Source organism: Haliotis rufescens, unplaced genomic scaffold, assembly GCF_023055435.1.
Source record: "Haliotis rufescens isolate VD_foot unplaced genomic scaffold, xgHalRufe1.0.p SCAF_10, whole genome shotgun sequence".
Classification (NCBI taxonomy): domain Eukaryota; kingdom Metazoa; phylum Mollusca; class Gastropoda; order Lepetellida; family Haliotidae; genus Haliotis; species Haliotis rufescens.
This window is the reverse complement of record NW_025963780.1, coordinates 1,220-22,310: the sequence shown is the minus strand read 5'-3', so window position 1 is coordinate 22,310 and position 21,091 is coordinate 1,220. Positions and strand designations below refer to the sequence as shown.

Below are 21,091 nucleotides of genomic sequence, written 5' to 3'. Positions count from 1 at the left end.
GCGGTGTTAAACCCAACTCACTCACTCACTCAATTCTAGGATTGTCAGCACCATTACCGTGCTCGTGGTTTCATCAAAGCGGTATACGCCTGAAACCCTTCAGGCCCAACATCAAGGTGATACACCGTGATATAACTGAAATACTGCTCAAAGCAGCGTTAAACAAAACTCACTCACCCACATTGTTATCTAAACAGATTTGCTTCATAATTTAAAGATCTTATTTACGTCACGTTAACGTCACATGACGTATTGCATATATCGTGCGTTGTTGAATCTTGGTCTCTAATTATAATTGTCAATAACAGATATCCCATTTAGATTCCCTTTCTTTCATGTAGTTTTATCTTCGTATGTGCATGTGTGTCTGCTTCTAGGCAATGTTTGTATTGTTGGGAGATTGTCCAATGTTAATATTTGCTCGACTGAAGTTCGGGGTATCAGTGACTGCAGCACCCATGGTAACCGTGTTATGATGAAAAGGGAAACATGAATTTATATTTTCAGATTTGACCTTGACATTTTGCCTTTAAATTAAATTAAATTAAATATTTTTGCTGTTTTGAATTGTTTAATACATGCGCGAACTAGTTGAACTTCAAATAAAATAAACAATTATCTGTTGATGATTACGCTAGAACTGCTAATTGTGTCGGCTTTTTATGCTTTTGCCTGTCAATGTTGGTGCTAAAACACAGGTGTAGCGACTGATTTAACTTTCGATACAACCAAGAATTGTTTACTGAAGTTACAACATCAGTAGCTGACATCCATACAGCGCTTAAGTTAAGATAGGAAATTAAGAAAAAACTATGGAAACAAACCCTTTTCTTTAATAACGTCCCTAAATGAATGAGTGAGTAAGTTGGGTTTAATACCTTTTTGAGTTTGCTAATATTTCAGTTTTCTGACAAAGGATCGGATATCCTGGCATAGAAAAGGGACACAACTCTTTACATTATTCTTTGTAAATATGTATGTGAATTCAAGATCATTGCCAATATATATATAAAAAACTGAAATAAATCAAGATCAATTTTTGCGCAGGAAAATGCTAACATTTCGAATGTCATTATGAAGTGAAATCTTACCTGGTTATTTGTTGATATATAGAGGTTATAACTATGGTAGGACAAATTGTCATTACATCATAATCTTTTAACTACGTGAAAGTTGTTTTACCTTTGTACATAATATTTATGTGGGTCCGGACAAAGTGGTTTTTTCCTGTTTTTAAATCACCAGGTAACATGTTCAATAGCACATCCGACGTACTCCCATCATAAAGCTCACCTGCATAAAAGTGATTATCTTTAAATATATCGTAAAATAAACCCAATGGCAATTTGAACCTATTGTTCTTCATAAATGTACCGACATCTCGGGCAAACCTTTTCATAACAATATATCGCATTGTGGCGTTCTCATCCCATCCATAACTTGCAAAACAAAGAACTTCTTAGCCGTAGGATTGGTTTCAGCTGGTACTGACGATAAGGTAGAAAATTGGCTTCACTTGTTTCTCTTTCGTACTACAATGGCCTGTGTACTACGTGTAGTGAGTGAGTGAGTATGGTTTTAGGCCGCTTTTAGCAATACTCCAGCAATATCACGGCGGGGGACCCCAGAAATGGGCTTCACACATTGTACCCATGTCGGGAATCGATCCTGTGTCTTCGGCGTGACGAGCGAAGGCTTTAACCACTAGGCTACCCGACCACCCCTGTACTACGTGTATGTTTATACCCAGTGCTGTTATTGTTATGTATCTTCCCTGATTTTCATGGATGGTTTATCTATATAATTCGACATGACTCAGTATCTCACAGTGCCTAGTTGATACAAATATCGTGTGAGTGAGTTGGGTTTTAACGCCGCTTTTAACAGTATTCCAGTCATATCACGGCGTGTCAGCTTAATGTGGGAGGAAAGCCCGAAGTGATGCAGGTCTCAGACGTTTACCACTTCAGTGAAACCCACGAGCACGGGTATGGTGCTGTCAAACCTAGAAACATAATCGGGGCGAACCGGGATTCGAACCCACAATCATAGGTTCCTGGCGTGCCGAAGGGACGCAACTCTGTACAGCGAATCTCGCGGCGCTTTAGACGACTGGGCCACCCGTGCCCTCGATACAAATATCGAGTTTGAAATGACATCGTGTTAAGAAATCGTACACCTATGGATAAAACTAGTTAAGGTTGTTATCCCTAAATTTGTACGTTTTCTTATCTACTCACCATCTTCTAGAACGACAATAATCAGCTGGCAACGTTTTAGCCCAGTGGTTAAAGTGTTCACTTATCACGCCGACGGTTTGAGTTCGAGTCCCAAGGGGGTGCAATATGTGACATCAGCTCTTGGAGACCCTCGCCGTGATGGGGCTAGAATACTGCTAAGAACGGCATTAATCTCAACGCAGGAACTCGAGCTTAACACGTGTTATATTTTAGTGAGTGAGTGAGTATGGTTTTACGCCGCTTTTAGCAATATTCCAGCAATATGACGGCAGGGGACACCAGAAATGGGCTTCACACATTGTACCCATGTCGGGAATCGAACCCGGGTCTTCAGCGTGACGAGCGAACGCTTTAACCACTAGGCAACCCGACCGCCCCGTGTTATATTTGAACTGGCTATGTATGTACAATGTTTGTTTACACAGAATACAACGTAGGATCAATAATTGATTCAGTGTCGGCAATAATATTTTTGTGGCATGGATGCGTTTATCTGAAACACATGGTAAAGGTGTCGTGAACCGCGTGTTCGGAGCCAAGGTCAAGGTTACTGTAGCAGTGGTGTATTGATCCCCATTGGCTGGTAATAAAACAACCTCTCTATTCGAAATACTGTCTCCTTGGGCCTCGGTTGTCGCGCGGATGGTGATTTATTTGGTTTAAGGATGGTTTCCATCGTCTGGTACCCATTGTAAGCCTCAACAATGTAACAAGTGTTCAGCTATTGGGTCTGTGAAATACATCATGCAATTTGAATTGAATCGGGCTTGATTTGGTCAACAGACTAGCTGTCTTTTAAGGACCTAGCTTCGACTAATGTATACAGTCAATGAAATCCTTTATCACATGATTAATTTCTCTGTATATTTTTTCTCATCATTTGATGCAACTAGCTAGACTTGCTTTTGTTATTAATCAAGTTTTTTGGTGTTTGTTTGATTGTTTGTTTTGTGTGTGTGGTTTTTTGGGTTTTTTGTTGTTTTTTTTGTTGTTTTTTTTTTTGGGGGGGGGGTTAAACTAAAGGCATATATTTCACAACGGTGGTCTAGGAATATTCAGAAGTTCAAATGATTGTTAAACTAAAGGCATACATTTCACAACTGTGGTCTAGGAATATTCAGAAGTTCAAATGATTGTTAAACTAAAGGCATACATTTCACAACTGTGGTCTAGGAATATTCAGAAGTTCAAATAATTGTTAAACTAAAGGCATACATTTCACAACTGTGGTCTAGGAATATTCAGAAGTTCAAATGATTGTTAAACTAAAGGCATACATTTCACAACTGTGGTCTAGGAATATTCAGAAGTTCAAATAATTGTTAAACTAAAGGCATACATTTCACAACTGTGGTCTAGGAATATTCAGAAGTTCAAATAATTGTTAAACTAAAGGCATACATTTCACAACTGTGGTCTAGGAATATTCAGAAGTTCAAATGATTGTTAAACTAAAGGCATACATTTCACAACTGTGGTCTAGGAATATTCAGAAGTTCAAATGATTGTTAAACTAAAGGCATACATTTCACAACTGTGGTCTAGGAATATTCAGAAGTTCAAATAATTGTTAAACTAAAGGCATACATTTCACAACTGTGGTCTAGGAATATTCAGAAGTTCAAATGATTGTTAAACTAAAGGCATACATTTCACAACTGTGGTCTAGGAATATTCAGAAGTTCAAATGATTGTTAAACTAAAGGCATACATTTCACAACTGTGGTCTAGGAATATTCAGAAGTTCAAATTATTGTTAAACTAAAGGCATACATTTCACAACTGTGGTCTAGGAATATTCAGAAGTTCAAATAATTGTTAAACTAAAGGCATGCATTTCACAACTGTGGTCTAGGAATATTCAGAAGTTCAAATGATTGTTAAACTAAAGGCATACATTTCACAACTGTGGTCTAGGAATATTCAGAAGTTCAAATAATTGTTAAACTAAAGGCATACATTTCACAACGGTGGTCTAGGAATATTCAGAAGTTCAAATGATTGTTTGTTCTGTCTGTTTGTTGTTTACCCAAGCATCGTCACGGCGGCCTGTAAATAATCGAGACTAGACCAGAGAGACTACTGATTAATATTCTGAGCAACGAGCCATGCCTTGTCAACCAAATCACCAAACTTGATTCATTTCTTCACCTTGAAAGACAAGCAAATGTTATCATATAATAAACAATTGCAAGAGATTCCACGGTATTTCATTGGCTAACCAAGCATATTTTTGAACCATGAACTACAAAAATAGGGTACTCATACTTGCGACCTAGTGTTTTCTGATTGGCCAGCAATGGAATGGGTGGGTTGTGTTGCATTATTACTTTGCATGAGGACACTGTTTTCTCAGTACTTACGATGTATTCACGGTGATGGGGAAACGTAGTGTATACAAGCTCGTGATGTATTGACGATGTATTCACCGTGATGGGAAACATAGTGTGTACAAGCTCGTGATGTATTGACGATGTATTCACCGTGATGGGGAAACGTAGTATATTAAAGCCGTAATGTATTGACGATGTATACACGGGTGATGGGGACACGTTGTCTATTAAAGCCGTGATGTATTGACGATGTATTCACGGGTGATGGGGACACGTAATCTATTAAAGCCGTGATGTATTGACGATGTATTCACGGTGATGGGGAAACATGGTGCATTTAAGCCGTGTAGAACTGACGATGTATTCACGGTGATGGGGAAGCGTAGTCTATTAAAGCCGTGATGTATTGACGATGTATTCACGGGTGATGGGGAAACGTAGTATATTAAAGCCGTGATGTATTGACGATATATTCACGGGTGATGGGGACACGTAATCTATTAAAGCCGTGATGTATTGACGATGTATTCACGGATGATGGGGAAACATGGTGCATTTAAGCCGTGTAGAACTGACGATGTATTCACGGTGATGGGGAAGCGTAGTCTATTAAAGCCGTGATGTATTGACGATGTATTCACGGGTGATGGGGAAACGTAGTATATTAAAGCCGTGATGTATTGACGATATATTCACGGGTGATGGGGAAACGTTGTCTATTAAAGCCGTGATGTATTGACGATGTATTTACGGGTGATGGGGAAACGTAGTATATTAAAGCCGTGATGTATTGACGATATATTCACGGATGATGGGGAAACGTAGTATATTAAAGCCGTGATGTATTGACGATATATTCACGGATGATGGGGAAACGTAGTATATTAAAGCCGTGATGTATTGACGATGTATACACGGGTGATGGGGACACGTTGTCTATTAAAGCCGTGATGTATTGACGATATATTCACGGATGATGGGGAAACGTAGTATATTAAAGCCGTGATGTATTGACGATGTATACACGGGTGATAGGGAAACGTAATCTATTAAAGCCGTGATGTATTGACGATGTATCCACGGTGATGGAGAAACGTAATCTATTAAAGCCGTGATGTACTGACGCTGTATTCACGGTGATGGAGAAATGTAATCTATTAAAGCCGTGATGAATTGACGATGTATCCACGGTGATGGAGAAACGTAATCTATTAAAGCCGTGATGTACTGACGCTGTATTCACGGATGATGGGGACACGTAGTGTATACAAGCTCGTTATGTATTGACGATGTATTCACATGTGATGTTGAAACGTAGTGTATAGAAGCTGCAAAGTATTGAGGATGTATTCACGGTGATGGCGGAACCTTAGTGTGTACAAACCCGTGATGTATTGAGGATGTATTCACGGTGGTGGGGAAACGTAGTGTATAACAGCCGGGATGTATTGACGATGTATTCACAGGGTGTGGGGAAACGTAGTATATTAAAGCCGTGAAGTATTGACGTCGATAGGCTGCAAAAGCAACTGCGGAAATCGATCAGGAACAACCCTACAGAACATTAAGATTACATACGATGGTTTTCCATCCACCAGTTGATGTTCTGTAGAACCATAACATGATGACTGATGAACTTACAGGCAACCGAAGACAACCCATCGCTATGATTTAGTGTCGTACCATAACATTAAGGTGATGAGGCTTTCATGTTCTACCATTAGTGCCACATAGTGCTCCAAAATTGCTATATGTCGTTACTTTTATTTATATGTGTATATGCATGACAAATTAGCTGTCTTAATGTACATGGACCGCCTCCGTGGTCTAGTGGTAGAGCGTCCGCCCGGAGAGCGGAAGGTCTGGGGTTCGATCCCCGGACGCGTCATACCAAAAGACGTTAAAAGATGGTACTTGTTGTTACCCTGTCTGGCGCTCGGCATTAAGGGGCTAAAACAAGGACTGGTCGGCTCGGAGTCAGTATACTGTGTCTGAGTGGGGTATTCATGTTAAACTGCGGCATGGTATCTCAGTGAGCTAGCACTATAAATCGGCATCAGTCCGGACTAGTACAAGCAGCCACACAAACACACACACGTACATGCACGTCGCTATATAAGTGCAATAATCTTGGACGCGACGTTAAACCCCATTTCACCTCACCACCTCTTAATGTACATAATACCCACTGTTAAAAGATAATGTTGGCGTCAGACCACGCACAATTGTATCATGTCAATACAATATTCCTTTCAAGTTTCAATTGATGTGTTTTCAGAAGTCAATCTACAAGTTTAAAACTTCCTTTTCAAATACGTCGTTTTACCAAAAGAAAGATGCGTTCTATGTTCGGGGGAGGAATCAGATGTATTAAGTCAGACAGACATACAATGAACATTTACTCAGTGAACGGCCTTTGTTCCAGAATACATACATCTAAGTGTCAGATAGGAAAGACCTGCGCAATCAATGTGTAGCTTAAACACATATATGAATATAGGCATTATGGTGAATATTCGTTTAGGGTACCTCATTTGGTGAATTCTATACAGATAAATGCTGCTTATTGTGCAAAACAACATCATTTTGTTGTGTAATCATATTTATGAATGTACATAAAACTAGATTTTACACATTTATCTAAATCATCAGTAAAAACATCCCTATATTCATTACAAACAAGAAGGGTATGTAGTTAATCTTCAATGTAGTTCAGTCCATATAAAAAGCAGTATGAAATATCCACCAGTACCTGTAACCAGTTAAAAACTGCCACATCTGAGAGTGCTCAAACTCTTCTCAGATGAGTAGGCATATTAAGAGTGAGTAAGTGAGTGAGTGAGTGAGTGAGTGAGTGAGTGAGTGAGTGAGTGGTTACGTGAGTGGTTACGAGAGTGGTTGAGTGAGTGAGTGAGTGGGTTTTGGGGTGAGTGAGACAGTCAGTAGGTGAGTGAGTGAAATGGTGAGCATATCCCTTCCCCACTTGTGGAACCCGTCAGAAACCCATGCAAAGGCAGGTCAATTGTTCACCTGAAAAACACATACGGTCAAAGGACATTGCATCGGGCAGCATTTTTGTCACCGATGCGTCAAATTTGGAAATGTCCTCCACACGTCAACCATAAAACGTTTTGAAAGCTACTCAGGTCTTGAGTGTTGTAACCTTGATCAAACAACTTCTGAACAAGAGCCGTACGACCCTCTTTAAAATCTTGCAAGAAAGAACATGCTCGATTGTACCTCAAAAGTAGCTGCTGGAATATTGCTCCACATGAAGAGACAGTTGACTATTGGAAAGTTGAAGTCATCCAGTCTTGTGGAGAGTGTTCTGTCACTCTAAATCCTTATGCATAGATCTCAATATGAAACAGATGAGGCGGGCTATCTGGTCTCCTTTATTTCTAGTTCAGTTGGGTAAATCAGTGGAAGGGAATTGGCTATTTGATTGTTATTAAACTATATCAGATCATCAATATATAGCTTAAGTTAAACCTCTTGGCCAAATTACCTTGTTTTAACGCATAAAGAAACAGATCCGCAAGAAAAACACGTGCGAATGTGGTATTTAAAGCGCAATTGACCAAGAGCATTGCTAAATATAGCCGCTCGCAGTCACCTGACTGTTGATTCTTACGTATTGTTTGTTTGTTGCTTAACGACGCACTTAGCAATATTCCAGCTCTATGACGCCTGGTTGACTAGACAACCCAGAGATTGACATCATGAGCATCGATCCACGCAATTGGGATACGATGACATGCATCAACCAAGTCAGCGAGCCTGACCGTCCGATCCCGTTAGTCGCCTTTTACGGCAAGCATAGGTTGCTTAAGACCTATTCTGCCCGGATCTTCACGGGACTCAGTGAACATCTATTTTTTTTTAAATTATTTTATTATGATCTTTTTGGGGATTGTTATTCAAGACACAAGAACACAAAGCTTTGTTTGATCTACCACAGTCTGAATTCAACAAGGTATTAATCGTTAACGACATGTTCGGCTTTGGGATGAACTCAACAATCAGCTGAAATACTGTTCAGAACGGCGCTGAACCACTTACCCACAGACCCTAACAACTCCACAGAGACAATTGTCAGCTCACGTATGCTTACTTTTGTAACGTCTTCACTTCATTAATAAGTGCTTCATCTTCCGCGTGACTAAAAGTATCATCACCTGACAGCCTACAACAATGTGACCAAATACTTTATTCTCTCTCAAAGCTAATGAAAGCCCTCTACCATATGTGCCTTACCATCATGTTCCATGGGTTCATTGCGGGATCAATACCAGTCTCAGACAAGTGATAATTCCCAACCCTATTAGCGCCTTGTCAGGTTCGATGGCTGCAAATGTGCCTCATCCCCGCAGAACGACTTATGCCTCTGAACCAAGTATTTTCTCATTGACAGACATGTCAAGAGCCCCTCCATAGTGTTGCTGCTCTGTCAGCTCGGGCGCTGAAGACTCAAGTAACCGTTTGTATTTCAACGTCAACGATAGTGTGAGAGGATAACACAAGAGAAAGACAATGTCACAGATTACCCGTCTTAACATATCTTTTTCCTTATTTTTAATACCAATGTTACAACTATATTATGTCCCGAGGCGATTTGTTTCAATGAAAGAGGCATTAAAGGGAACAAAGCCTACAAACCCCGGGGTGTTGTACCTCTTAAGACGTAACGACACTTCACCAGTCGATGGCGCACACGTTTTGTATTAAGAATTTAATACCTTATCAGAGCTGGAATTTTAACGTGAATATCATTTGGAGATTGGTATAACAACTCAGCATTTATATGCTTTGACATTTTGTGATATTTGAGCAAACTGTTTCAATACACTCGCCAAGGCCATTATCAGACGGTGTCAGTCTTGGAATGAATCACAGTTATGTCACCGCGTAGCAGCTTAATTGGCAAGATGTCTGACTTTGATTTAAATCCGCTACAGTATTTCAGTTATATCATTGACGTGCAGACGTTTATCATTTTGTTGAATCCCACGAGTTAGTGATGGCGCAAACAGACTTTTAAACAGAATCGGAGATAATTTGGGATTCCAACAAAAGATTTTGTTCTGGAAAAGGGACGTGCCCTTTGATGAACATGGAGGTCGTGTCCGTGAAGATCCAGGTTAGAATTGGTCTTCAGCAAACCAAGCTTGTCGTAAAGGGCGACTTACGGATCGGGTGGTCACGCTGGCTGATTTGGTTGTTGCATGTCATCGTATCCCAATTGCCTGGATTGATGCTCATGATATCGATCACTGGATTGTCTGGTCCAGACTTGGTTTTTTACTTACAGCCATCATATAGCTGGAATATTGCTGAGTTGCGTCCCTTTGGCACGCCAGAAACCTATGATTGGTTCGAATCCCGGTTCGCCCTGATTATGTTTCTAGGTTAGTCACCACCATACCCGTGCTCGTTGGTTTCATCGAAGTGGTAAACGTCTGAGACCTGCATCACTTCGGGCTTTCCTCCCACATTAAGCTGACACGCCGCGATATGACTGTAATACTGCTTGTAGCGGCGTTAAACCCAACTCACTCACTCACTCCATCGCCTTGGCCACCTGCCTTTAAGTTGTGTGATGACCTCGTTGTGCTTATCGCGTCATCGCTAAGGTCACATCTGTTCCCAGGTACCGCTATCCTGCAATCGTGTTACTTTCTTGTTTTAGGTCTCCCACTGTGTGTTGACTTTCACATCCAGTATATTCTGGACATTGGACAACAATCACTTTAAACGTCATTTCTAGTCTTCATGAAAACTGAAGTAATCAATATCTCCTTCTCAAAGTTGGGGCGGTGGGGTAGCCATGTGGTTAAAGCGTTCGGTTGTCCCTCAAAGGTCCGGGTTCGATTCCCACACAAATACAATGTGTGGTGCACATTTCCGTTGTTCACCGCCGGGATAGTGCTGGAATATTTATAAAAGCAGGCGTCAAACCGTATTCTCTCGCTCACTTCTCAAAGTGTGTATTTAACTAACATATAATTATAATTGGGCCAACATTTATAAGGGCCAATGTCATGTGGAGTCCGTTTCGAGAAAAGTAATGAAAACAATAATTTTATACCTGGTAATGAAGTTTTTTTATTCACTGATAAATACCTAAACTTTAACACATTCCGACGGCAGACATATAAATGTTGCTATAAAAAAACATTCAAAAAAAGGAACTAAACTTACATTTTCAATTTGTGTAAGGGCGGAAAGGGCAAATGTCTGTATTTTGGCCCTTTTTACCCTCAGGCATTTGCATGGGATTTAACATGTGAGATTGATAACCTACTACTGAAAGTATAAACACATACTATTGAAGCTCTTTTAAATGATTTAAACTAGTGCCTACTTTGTTGAAATAGTTGAAACATATTAATAACGTTTCCAAACTTTCAACATCTCTTGAATAACCAGTCTCAACCACACACGGACATGAGAGCTAACAGGGCCAAAATCTAGCAAAGTCACTTTGCCCCATTTGGAACTTGACATTGGCCCTTTCACAGAATTTTAAGCAGCTTTATTTCAAAATTGAAATATATATTGAAAACATACAATAATTATTCTACAAGTAGACAAGAACTCATAGATGTTATTTGTGCAATAATATGCAAAAAGGGCCAAAGTGCATTTTTAGGTGCGGTTTACATGCTGGAATGTGATCTCTAGAATCGACAATATTTATAGAATGGTTAAGGCGAAAGAGGCGGGTAACAAATTTTAGAGGGAGACATTGTAAAAATGAACCAGAGACGAAACATGTTATTGAGGTTATTTATGTCAATTAGTTTCCTTCTGCGTTGTTCATCGCCGCACACAACAATATTCCAGCGAATTGACGATCTGTAAATACACAAGCCATTGATTGACATCATGAGCACAATTGGGATACGATGACATGCATCAACCAAGTCAGCGAGCCTGACCACCCGATCCCGTTGGTCGCCTCTTACGACAAGCATAGTCGCCTTTTACGGCAAAAATAGGTATCTGAAGACCTATTCTACCCCGGATTTTGACGGGTCTGACTATTTATGATGATGATGTTTGTTGCAGGGGTCCACTGCGCCCCGGAATGGGACAACTACAAGTGCTGGCCAGCCACCCCGGCTAACACCACTGTGTATGGGCCGTGTCCGACGATCTACGGCTTCAACGATTCACGTAGGTATTATGTAGAATGAGTTTGTTTTGATTTGTTGTTTTTTGTTTGTTTTCGTTTTTTCTGGGTTTTTTTGTGGTGTCCTTTTGGTTGTTTTTAGGTTAGGGGGCGGCGGGGGTGTCAATGCCGCTCTTGGACAGTATTTTAAGTTATATCCATCATAAAATGGATGGACATTAAAACAGAAGTAATGAGTGCATAAGATGTTCGGTTTGGTGAAACCTAGATCCTGACAAACGATGGTTCTTAATCGGAGCGAATCTGGAATTCGAACCCTCGACTAGCGGATCCTGGTAAGTGTTAGAAATATAGAAGAAAAGCGAGATTGATTGATTGATTGATTGATTGATTGATTGATTGATTGTAAAAGTTTGTATGAAAAAGTGGCAATATGTAACGCACATATTTTTTTAGAAACTGCAATTATACACGAATCACAAACGAGATAAAAAAAATATCAAACGTGCTTCGTAAATGTCTTAGATGGAACTAGTTACACGCAACGATGATTCTTATTTCCATGTTACATGAGCTCTACTGGATTAAACTACTTTCTCAATTCGGCAATGCTGATTGAAGCGTGCTGAATGTACATGTATGTGTCGTTTTACACACTGTCAGCGCACGATCAAAGAGCATATTACATTTCGTGTATTCCTGAAACGGATGCAACCAGACTCGTCTTGAAACTACAGAACGCCTAAATGCCTGACAATTAAGGTTTTGTTTGTTTGCTGTTAAACACCGCACTCAACGATGGTCTGTAAATAATCCAATCTGGACCAGACGATCCAGTGATTGACATCATAAGCGTATGTAAATAATCGATACTGAACTGGACACACCATTGATTGATATTCTGATCAAAGACCCACGTCGTCGGGTAAGAGTGAGTGAGTGAATTGGGTTTAATGCCGCTTTTTACAGTATTACAGTGATATCGCGGCGTGTCAGCTTAATGTGGGAGGAAAGCCCGAAGTGGTGCAGGTCTCAGACGTTTACCACTTCGGTGAAACCCACGAGCACGGGTATGGTGCTGCCAAACCTAGAAACATAATCAGGGCGAACCGGGATTCGAAGCCACGATCATAGGTTCCTGGCGTGCCGAAGGGACGCAACTCTGTACAGCGAATCGCGGCTCCTTAGACGACTGGGCCATCTATGCCCACCGTCGGGTAAGATGCGCACAAAGAACCAAATCACCGAGCGTGACCACCGACCCATTAAGTCACCTCGTAGGACAAACACATGTTACTGGGGAAAGATCCGGGGTAGAATAGGTCTTCAGCAACCCATGCTTGCCGTAAAAGGCGAATATGCTTGGCAATGTCGTAACTGGCGACTGACGGGATCGGGTGGTAAGGCTTACTGACTTGGTTCATGCATGTCATCGTAACTCCACTGCGTAGATCAATACTCATGATGGCAATCACTAGATTGTCTGGTCCAGACTTGATTATTTACAGACCGCCGTCATATAGGTGGAATATTGCTGAGTGCAGCGTTAAACAAAAACAAAGAAAGGCCAGACTATTGAGAAGGGCCCTTTTGGCTCACATGACCTTCATAGTTTATTAACGATCAACACAGGCTAAGCACTGTTTTAGACCTAAAACAACAATTTTACATATGAAGCTAAAATAAGCTACAAAAAGAATGATATTAAGGATTTTCAGGAAATTTTTTGTAATATTTGAATACGAATTTAACCGAGATGATTCTTTAGGAGACGTAGAGAACTGGGTTCCTTTTACGTTCGAAACATCAGCATAATCATAATAGAAATATTTTTTAAAGTATGATTTTGTCATAAGTTTAAAAAATGTAACTGAAGTAAAGAAAAAGGATAGCTGTGAGACATTCTAACATGTTTGATAATTTTCGTAATATTTCCAAGATTTCAGTGACTCCATAACATGACGTTTTAAGTGAAATGGCTTACCATGCCCCTTCCTGCCACAACAGATTCTCCTTAGATAACGTAAAGCAGAGATGAAGATGTCAGAAACATTGCCTCCGATGGTGGAGGTGAAACACAGCAGCCGTTACGTCGTGACAGACACAATAAAACTAACGGCAAGGGTATCTCTGTCTCGTTACTCAGGCATGTAGCAGGTGATTAGGAGGAAGGGTATCTGCGCTCTGTCACTCACACACACACACAAACACAGACATACGTTTTTTTAAGGAATTAATACTTCTATCCGACATCGAGCTCATGAACTTAATAATGACTTCTTCTTTCTTTCTTTTTATTATTATTATTGTTGTTGTTGTTGTTGTTGTTGTTGTTGTTTTTGTTTTTATTTATTCATTTTTATTGATATTTTTATATTATTAACAACAACTATATTATTATTTTTTTTAACGTTGTTATCGTTATTGTTGTTGTTGTTAATAATATACAAAAATATTAATCAAAATGAATAAATAAAAATAACAACAACAATAAGAAGAAGAAGAAGAAGGAAGAAAGAAGTTGTTGTTGTTGTTGTTGTAGGGGGTGTTCTTACACCTGAAAGGGCCCAATGTTTGAAAAGTATGAAATCAGTCCTTCGGTTGTTTTTTCAGTTTTACTCGCTCATCGCAAATGTTCAGCCAATGGGAAGTGGGAGAATGGAAGCTGGACGAACTATACGGCCTGTGGGGACTATGTACGAAAGCCTGATGACCTTTTACCTTTCGGTAATGATGGAGTGCAGGTAGGTGCTGGCCGGAATTACTGTAGTACTATGAATTGAAAAACTCGAAATCAAGAGAGACCGTGGTCAGAGCGTCTTCCGGAGAGCGAAAGGCCGGTGGTTCGATCCGCGGCCGCGTCATGCCAAAAGCCGTAAAAAAGGATGAAACTTGTTGTTACCCTGTCTGAGCGCTCGGCATACCAAAAGAACCGCCTCCGTGGTCTCGTGGTAGAGCGTCCGCCCCGAGAGCGGAAGGACCGGGGTTCGATCCCCGGCGCGTCATACCAAAAGACGTTAAAATATGGTACTTGTTGTTACCCTGTCTAGCACTCGGCATTAAGGGGCTAAAACGAGGACTGGTCGGCTCGGAGTCAGTATACTGTGTCTGAGTGGGGTATTCATGTTAAACTGCGGCATGGTATCTCAGTAAGCTAGCACTATAAATCGACATCTGTCCGGACTAGTACAAGCAGCCACACACACACGTGCATGCACGTCGCTATATAAGCGCAATAGTCTTGCACGTAGCGTTAAACCTCATTTCAGTTCACCCTGTTAGAGATCATAGGAGCTGATGCTCTCCTTTCATTTAACACCTGTAAGCGGTTACAAGTCTGTGATTACCTTTCTCATCTCCTCGTTCTGAAAATAACGGGGTAAATTTGTCAGAATTCCAGGACCCAGCATCAAAAACAGCCACGTTGTTGATACCATGTATATTTTGAGTTTGCGGGCGTCTGTTTTCCAATGATGAGGTAAAGGATTGATGCTTGATTTAACATCAGGCCAGTCGGTTCTCAGTTATTAATTCTGTCATCCGATAGTGCTTAAGCACTGGAGCGATCATCGGCCGCACACAGTAAAACCTCGTCAACCCGGACATATTACGATTTGGTGTGTGTGTGTGTGTGTGTGTGTGTGTGTGTGTGTGTGTGTGTGTGTGTGTGTGTGTGTGTGTGTGTGTGTGGCTGCTTGTACTAGGCGCAAAAGTGAGCAGTATGTAGGTGACTGGTAAAAGAAATAATTTTGCGTTTTTTAGGTAATTATTGAGTTATCCGCGGTATCTGACAATATGTCCTTTGCGGGTGAGGTGAAATGGGGTTTAACGTCGAGTTCAAGAATATGGCGCTTCAATAGCGACATCATTTTTCCTCTTGATTTAAAATCTAATCATGTACATCACGTGACAAATGTTAATATCCAATCTGCATGCTACTATGGGCCTTGATGCCTAAATTACTGAATAAACTGTCTGTGTCTGTGTCATTCACATATGTGAATAGCTGCTTGTACTTGTCCGGACTAGTGGCTGTTAGTATTAGCCCACTGAGATACCATGTCGCAGTTTAACAGGAATACCCAACTCAGACACAGAATACCGACTCCGAGCCGACCAGTCCTCGTTTTATCCTCCTAAAACCGAGAGCCAGGCAGGGAAACAACAAGTACCAAAGTTTAACCTCTTTTTGGTATGACGGGTACGGGGATCGAACCCCTGACCTTCCGCTCTCCGGGCAGACGCTCTACCCACTCAACCACATAATCGGTCTAATATTTATAAAACATCGTGTCTTGTGATTGTGGCTTCATCCGAAGGGTTTGGATTAAGCAGGTTCCGATGGTTGGCTAGTGTAGATATGAATTTTTCAGGTAGTGTTGAGTGAGTGAGTGAGTGAGTCTGGTTTTTCGCCGCTTTCAGCAACATTCCAGCAATATCACGGGGGGGGGGATGGGATGAATGAATCATTGTAGCTGGTAATTCAGTTACTACTTTTTTTAAGCGGCCCAGAAAATATTTCATAACGTTTGGAGTTTAATAATGTAGAAGGGTAACAACAACTCTCATATTATTAACCCTTCGTTACCTGTTTTCTTTACCTAAATAAGATATGTTATACAAGGCAATTACCGCCGCTACAGATTCTACCTACCGTTAGTCCGAAGTTAAGCAACTCGGAGAGACGACTTATCGACTGTAACATCACACTAACAATCCCCCAGCATTCATTGCTGACAAGGGCAGTTATTTTCGTGTCAAAATTTGTGTGTAGGAAGCTGTATACTGACTCCGACCTGATGGTTGCCTGATGCAGATGTGCATGTTTCAGGTGGTGTTGAGAGTATACTGAACTAAGCCCTGATGGTTGCCTGGTGTAGATGTGCATGTTTCAGGTGGCGTTGAGAGTATACTGAACACGACCTGATGGTTGCCTGGTGTAGATGTGCATGTTTTAGGTGGCGTTGAGGGTATACTGAACACGACCTGATGGTTGCCTGGTGTAGATGTGCATGTTTTAGGTGGCGTTGAGGGTATACTGAACACGACCTGATGGTTGCCTGGTGTAGATGTGCATGTTTAAGGTGGCGTTGAGGGTATACTGAACACGACTTGATGGTTGCCTGGTGTAGATGTGCATGTTTTAGGTTGCGTTGAGAGTATACTGAACACGACCTGATGGTTGCCTGGTGTAGATGTGCATGTTTTAGGTGGCGTTGAGGGTATACTGAACACGACCTGATGGTTGCCTGGTGTAGATGTGCATGTTTCAGGTGGCGTTGAGAGTATACTGAAAACGACCTGATGGTTGCCTGGTGTAGATGTGCATGTTTCAGGTGGCGTCGAGAGTATGATAAAGGGGTCAATATTACGAGCGTGAGACATAATAAAAAAAAATATGTTTATCTTCTTTGATAGGCATTTAGAAGTTGGAGTACTAAGTAAGGATACGAATTTATGGATGAGCAACTTCTTTATTACAATTAAGAGCGACGTTTCGGTGTAGGTTCTAACACCGTTATCAAGCAAGTGATTTACAGAGTGTGGCTGGCAAGTATATATACAAGTATTTCCTTTCCAGCTGCTTTTCAGGTGGGCCCGTGAAACGAAAAAATAAAAAATGGTCTTATGGTTGCCCAGAACAGTTAGATATGTTTCAGACGGTGTTGACCTTATACTTAACACGCCACAATGAGGGTCTGATGTAGATATGTATGTTTCAGGTGGAGCTAGCCAATGTGTTGACTGATGTCTACTACGCCGGCAGTATCATCTCCCTCACCTTCCTCATCATCACCCTCTTCATCTTCTGCTACTTCAGGTAACCATCCATTAAATATAATATGATGCAATATATTTGAAAATCAATTATTGAAATTGCTTGTTTCGCAAAACTCATGACATTGCTTGTTTTGGACGACACATTTGTTTTACGTGTCACTCGAAACTAACTTTGAAGCAATGGTAGCACAGTGGTGTACGTACGTTGTCACGACTTACCGTACAGAGTTGCGTCACTTCATTGTGTCAGGATCCGCTGTTCGTGGGAAATGCTTTGATTATGAGCCACGTAGATACACCATGAGTAAACAGAAACTGAAGTTCATTGTTCAAACGGAAACAAACTAATGGTTACATTTAACACCCGGTCGCGACATCCTACTCATGAGAAGGACATGCCAACCTTTTCGCGAACACCTGGGGTCATCAAATAAATTTTATAGTTATTCCCGTGTTCGTCGCTCCTGTTTGGGTTGATTTCTGGACTGTAAATATTACCAGGGCATTGAAGAGTCTGATTTGCTGACTCATGAAACTGTCACCAAAATTACTCTCTCAGAAACTGCTCAAACCATTTGCGAAGGAAACTTGCCTTCGTGTCAATTTTATATATCATAACTTGTGTTGTATCATTTTATGTCCCAAACGTGCACGATTTCATTATAGAATTATAAAAAACACAGAGTAACAGAAACGGCCTTGTGTAATGAAGACTACTTTTCTGTCCAACGACCATGTTGAATGTATCCGTTTGGTAATTAATGAGAGTAATAACGAATAAGATCGCAGTTTCGAATCCGATCTGACCTTCCTTGTCTGTTAAGTTGCCGTATACATTTCAAGACACGGGTAATTCTATATCACACACGCCCTTGTCCGGAAGCATTAGAAGTACCTGATACAGTAACTCTTGTACGAGTTCCTGCTTGTTAGTGTACTCAATGCCTTTTATCAGAACTCCAGCCGAGATGACCCACCCTATGGTTATTACAGTAAACTACGGTTATAACGAACACGCTTATAACGAACTGACGGATATAACGAACTTACTTTTGGGTCCTGACTATTTGCTGTTGTTATACTGTATATATGCTTATAACGAACTACGGTTATAACGAACTAAAATTAGTAGTCCATTTGAGTTCGTTATAACCGTACTTTACTGTATACGACTAAGTACTAAATTGCTAATGATTGTTTGTTTGTGTGTTGTTTAACACCGCACTCAGCAATATTCCAACTATAAGACGGCGGTCTGTAAATAATCGAGTCTGGACCAGACAATCCAGTGATTGTCATCATGAGCATCGATCCACGCAATTGGGATCAATGACATGCATCAACCAAGTCAGCGAGCCTGACCCCGATCCCGTAAGCAGTCGCCTTTCGAATTGCTAATGAGTTGACTGAGGCTCAAATATAGAGAGGCTTTACAAAGTACGAACTGATACAGCCGTGCGCATCATAATAACTTACATCAACTGAATGTAACTACCAAACGGAATTCAAGATTAAAGTATATGTACATATAGTATATATAGGAAGGAGGGATGGGAGGTAGACTAACCTCTGAAAATCTTATATTACACAATATCCTTCTTGACTCTAAAAATTAAAAAATCCTTATGCTGATTTAGCTTGAGCTGGCTAGACTTGCTTTTGTATGCGTTTCTAGATAAACTTTTTTCATAAAACAAATATATTCCACGGTCATGGTGCGGGACTAGGGTGGGAGGATGCGGAAAGTGATGGGGGGGGGGGGGGGGGGGGGGGGGTTTGGATGGGTGGGGGATGGGTGGGGGGGGGGGGTGGGGGGGGGTTTAATATCTGCCGTCCGTAATACATATGGGTGTCTTGTTATGTCTGTCATGAACCCTTAAATATTTCGCGTTCTAAGAGCATATCATCTTCAAAGTATTTTCTATTTCCACTTCCATCACAAAGTTGGTTTTGACGTTACTGTTCACTGTAGTGTGGGGGGCGGTCGGGTAGCCTAGTGGTTAAAGCCTTCGCTCGTCACGCCGAAGACCAGGGTTCGATTCCCGACATGGGTACAATGTGTGAAGCCAATTTCTGGTGTCCCCCGCCGTGATATTGCTGGAATATTACTAAAAGCGGCATAAAACCATACTCACTAACTAACTCATTGTAGTGTTACAGCCTCTGTGGTTGTGATTCTATCGGATATGAGGTCGGTGGTTCGATCCCCTGACAGCGTCATGCCGAAAGAGGTCAAATAATGGTTCTCCATGGCGCTCGTCATCAATAGAATAAACAGACTATGTAGCCTCCCTTCCCTGTCGGAGTACTATTGTCGTTGGTCGAATGTTAGATTCTCTACTATTGTGGTCCTTGATTTGACAGAGGTGAAGTGGAATGGGTTTTTACGTCGCGTCCAAGATTATTGCACTATATAGCGACGTGCATGCACGTGTGCGTGTGTGTGGCTGTTAGTACTAGTCCGGACAGATGCCGATTTATAGTGCTGGCCCACTGAGATACCATGCCACAGTTTAACATGAATACCCCACTCAGACACAGTATACTGACTCCGAGTCGACCGGTCCTTGTTTTAGCCCCCTAATGCCGAGCGCCAGGGTAACAACAAGTACCATTTTTAACATCTTGTGAGAATTGAACTCTCATCAGATCCTGGCACGACTAAGGTTCGCAACTCTGCCTTTCGAATCACGCTGGGGGCGGTCGGGTAGCCTTGTGGTTAAAGCGTTCGCTCGTCACGCCGAAGACCCGGGTTCTATTCCCGACACGGGTACAATGTGTGAAGCCAATTTCTGGTGTCCCCCGCCGTATTATTGCTGGAATACTGCTAAAAGCGGCGTAAAACCATACTCACACACTCGCAGCACGCTGCTTTTACAGGAAGACTGGTTCATCATAGCCCTCCTTACACTAAGCTGTCGTGACATTATGGAAATACTGTTTCAACCGTCTGCACCAACTTGACTCCTCATCTTACTGTTTATGTGTTTCAGGTCGCTACAGTGCAGCCGTATCTCCATCCATAAGAACCTCGTGGTGTCATTCATCTTCCGCTTCACGCTCATCCTCATCCTGCTCGTGCCCTATGTGTCAGACAGGAATTACCCGACTTACAGAGACGTGGTAGGTCACAGTTGTGCTGCCAAGTGTGTGGACCAGACAAGGTACATATCTGACCACCGTATTTGTAACGCCCGCTCTTGTCGCTACATCAGACCCGTGAAGATCTGGGTTAGAATAGGTCTTCAGCAACCCATGCTTGCGGTGGAAGGCGACTGTGCTTGTCGTTAGAGGCGACTAACGGGATCGGGTGGTCAGGTTTACCGACTTGGTTGATGCATGTTATCGATCCCAATTGCGTGGATCGATGCTCATGATGTCAATCACTGGATTGTCTGGTCCAGACCCTATTATTTACAGACCGCCGTCACATAGTTGGAATATTGCTGAGTGCGGAGTTAAACAACAAACAAACAAACAAACACCCGCTACATCAGAGATAAGTGGAACCCTACACAGGTGGGCTGTGAATGTCGGCGTGCATACGTGCATGATTCTTGGTATGTATACATTTGCGTGTGCGTCCGTGCGTTCGTGGATGT

General features: G+C 41.5%; 1 protein-coding gene across 1 annotated transcript in view; it reads left to right on the top strand.

The window, feature by feature from the left end:
- LOC125377573 (parathyroid hormone/parathyroid hormone-related peptide receptor-like) overlaps nucleotides 1-20,612 on the top strand; it is a gene marked incomplete at its 3' end in the record, with an annotated part of 110,003 nt that extends 89,391 nt beyond the window's left edge. The window contains exons 3-6 of the mRNA XM_048391506.1: nucleotides 11,645-11,752; nucleotides 14,322-14,452; nucleotides 17,432-17,529; nucleotides 20,483-20,612. Of these exons, the coding sequence (XP_048247463.1) occupies nucleotides 11,645-11,752; nucleotides 14,322-14,452; nucleotides 17,432-17,529; nucleotides 20,483-20,612 (467 nt within the window). The remainder of the gene's footprint in view (nucleotides 1-11,644; nucleotides 11,753-14,321; nucleotides 14,453-17,431; nucleotides 17,530-20,482) is intronic.
- Between the last annotated feature and the right edge of the window lie 479 nt (nucleotides 20,613-21,091).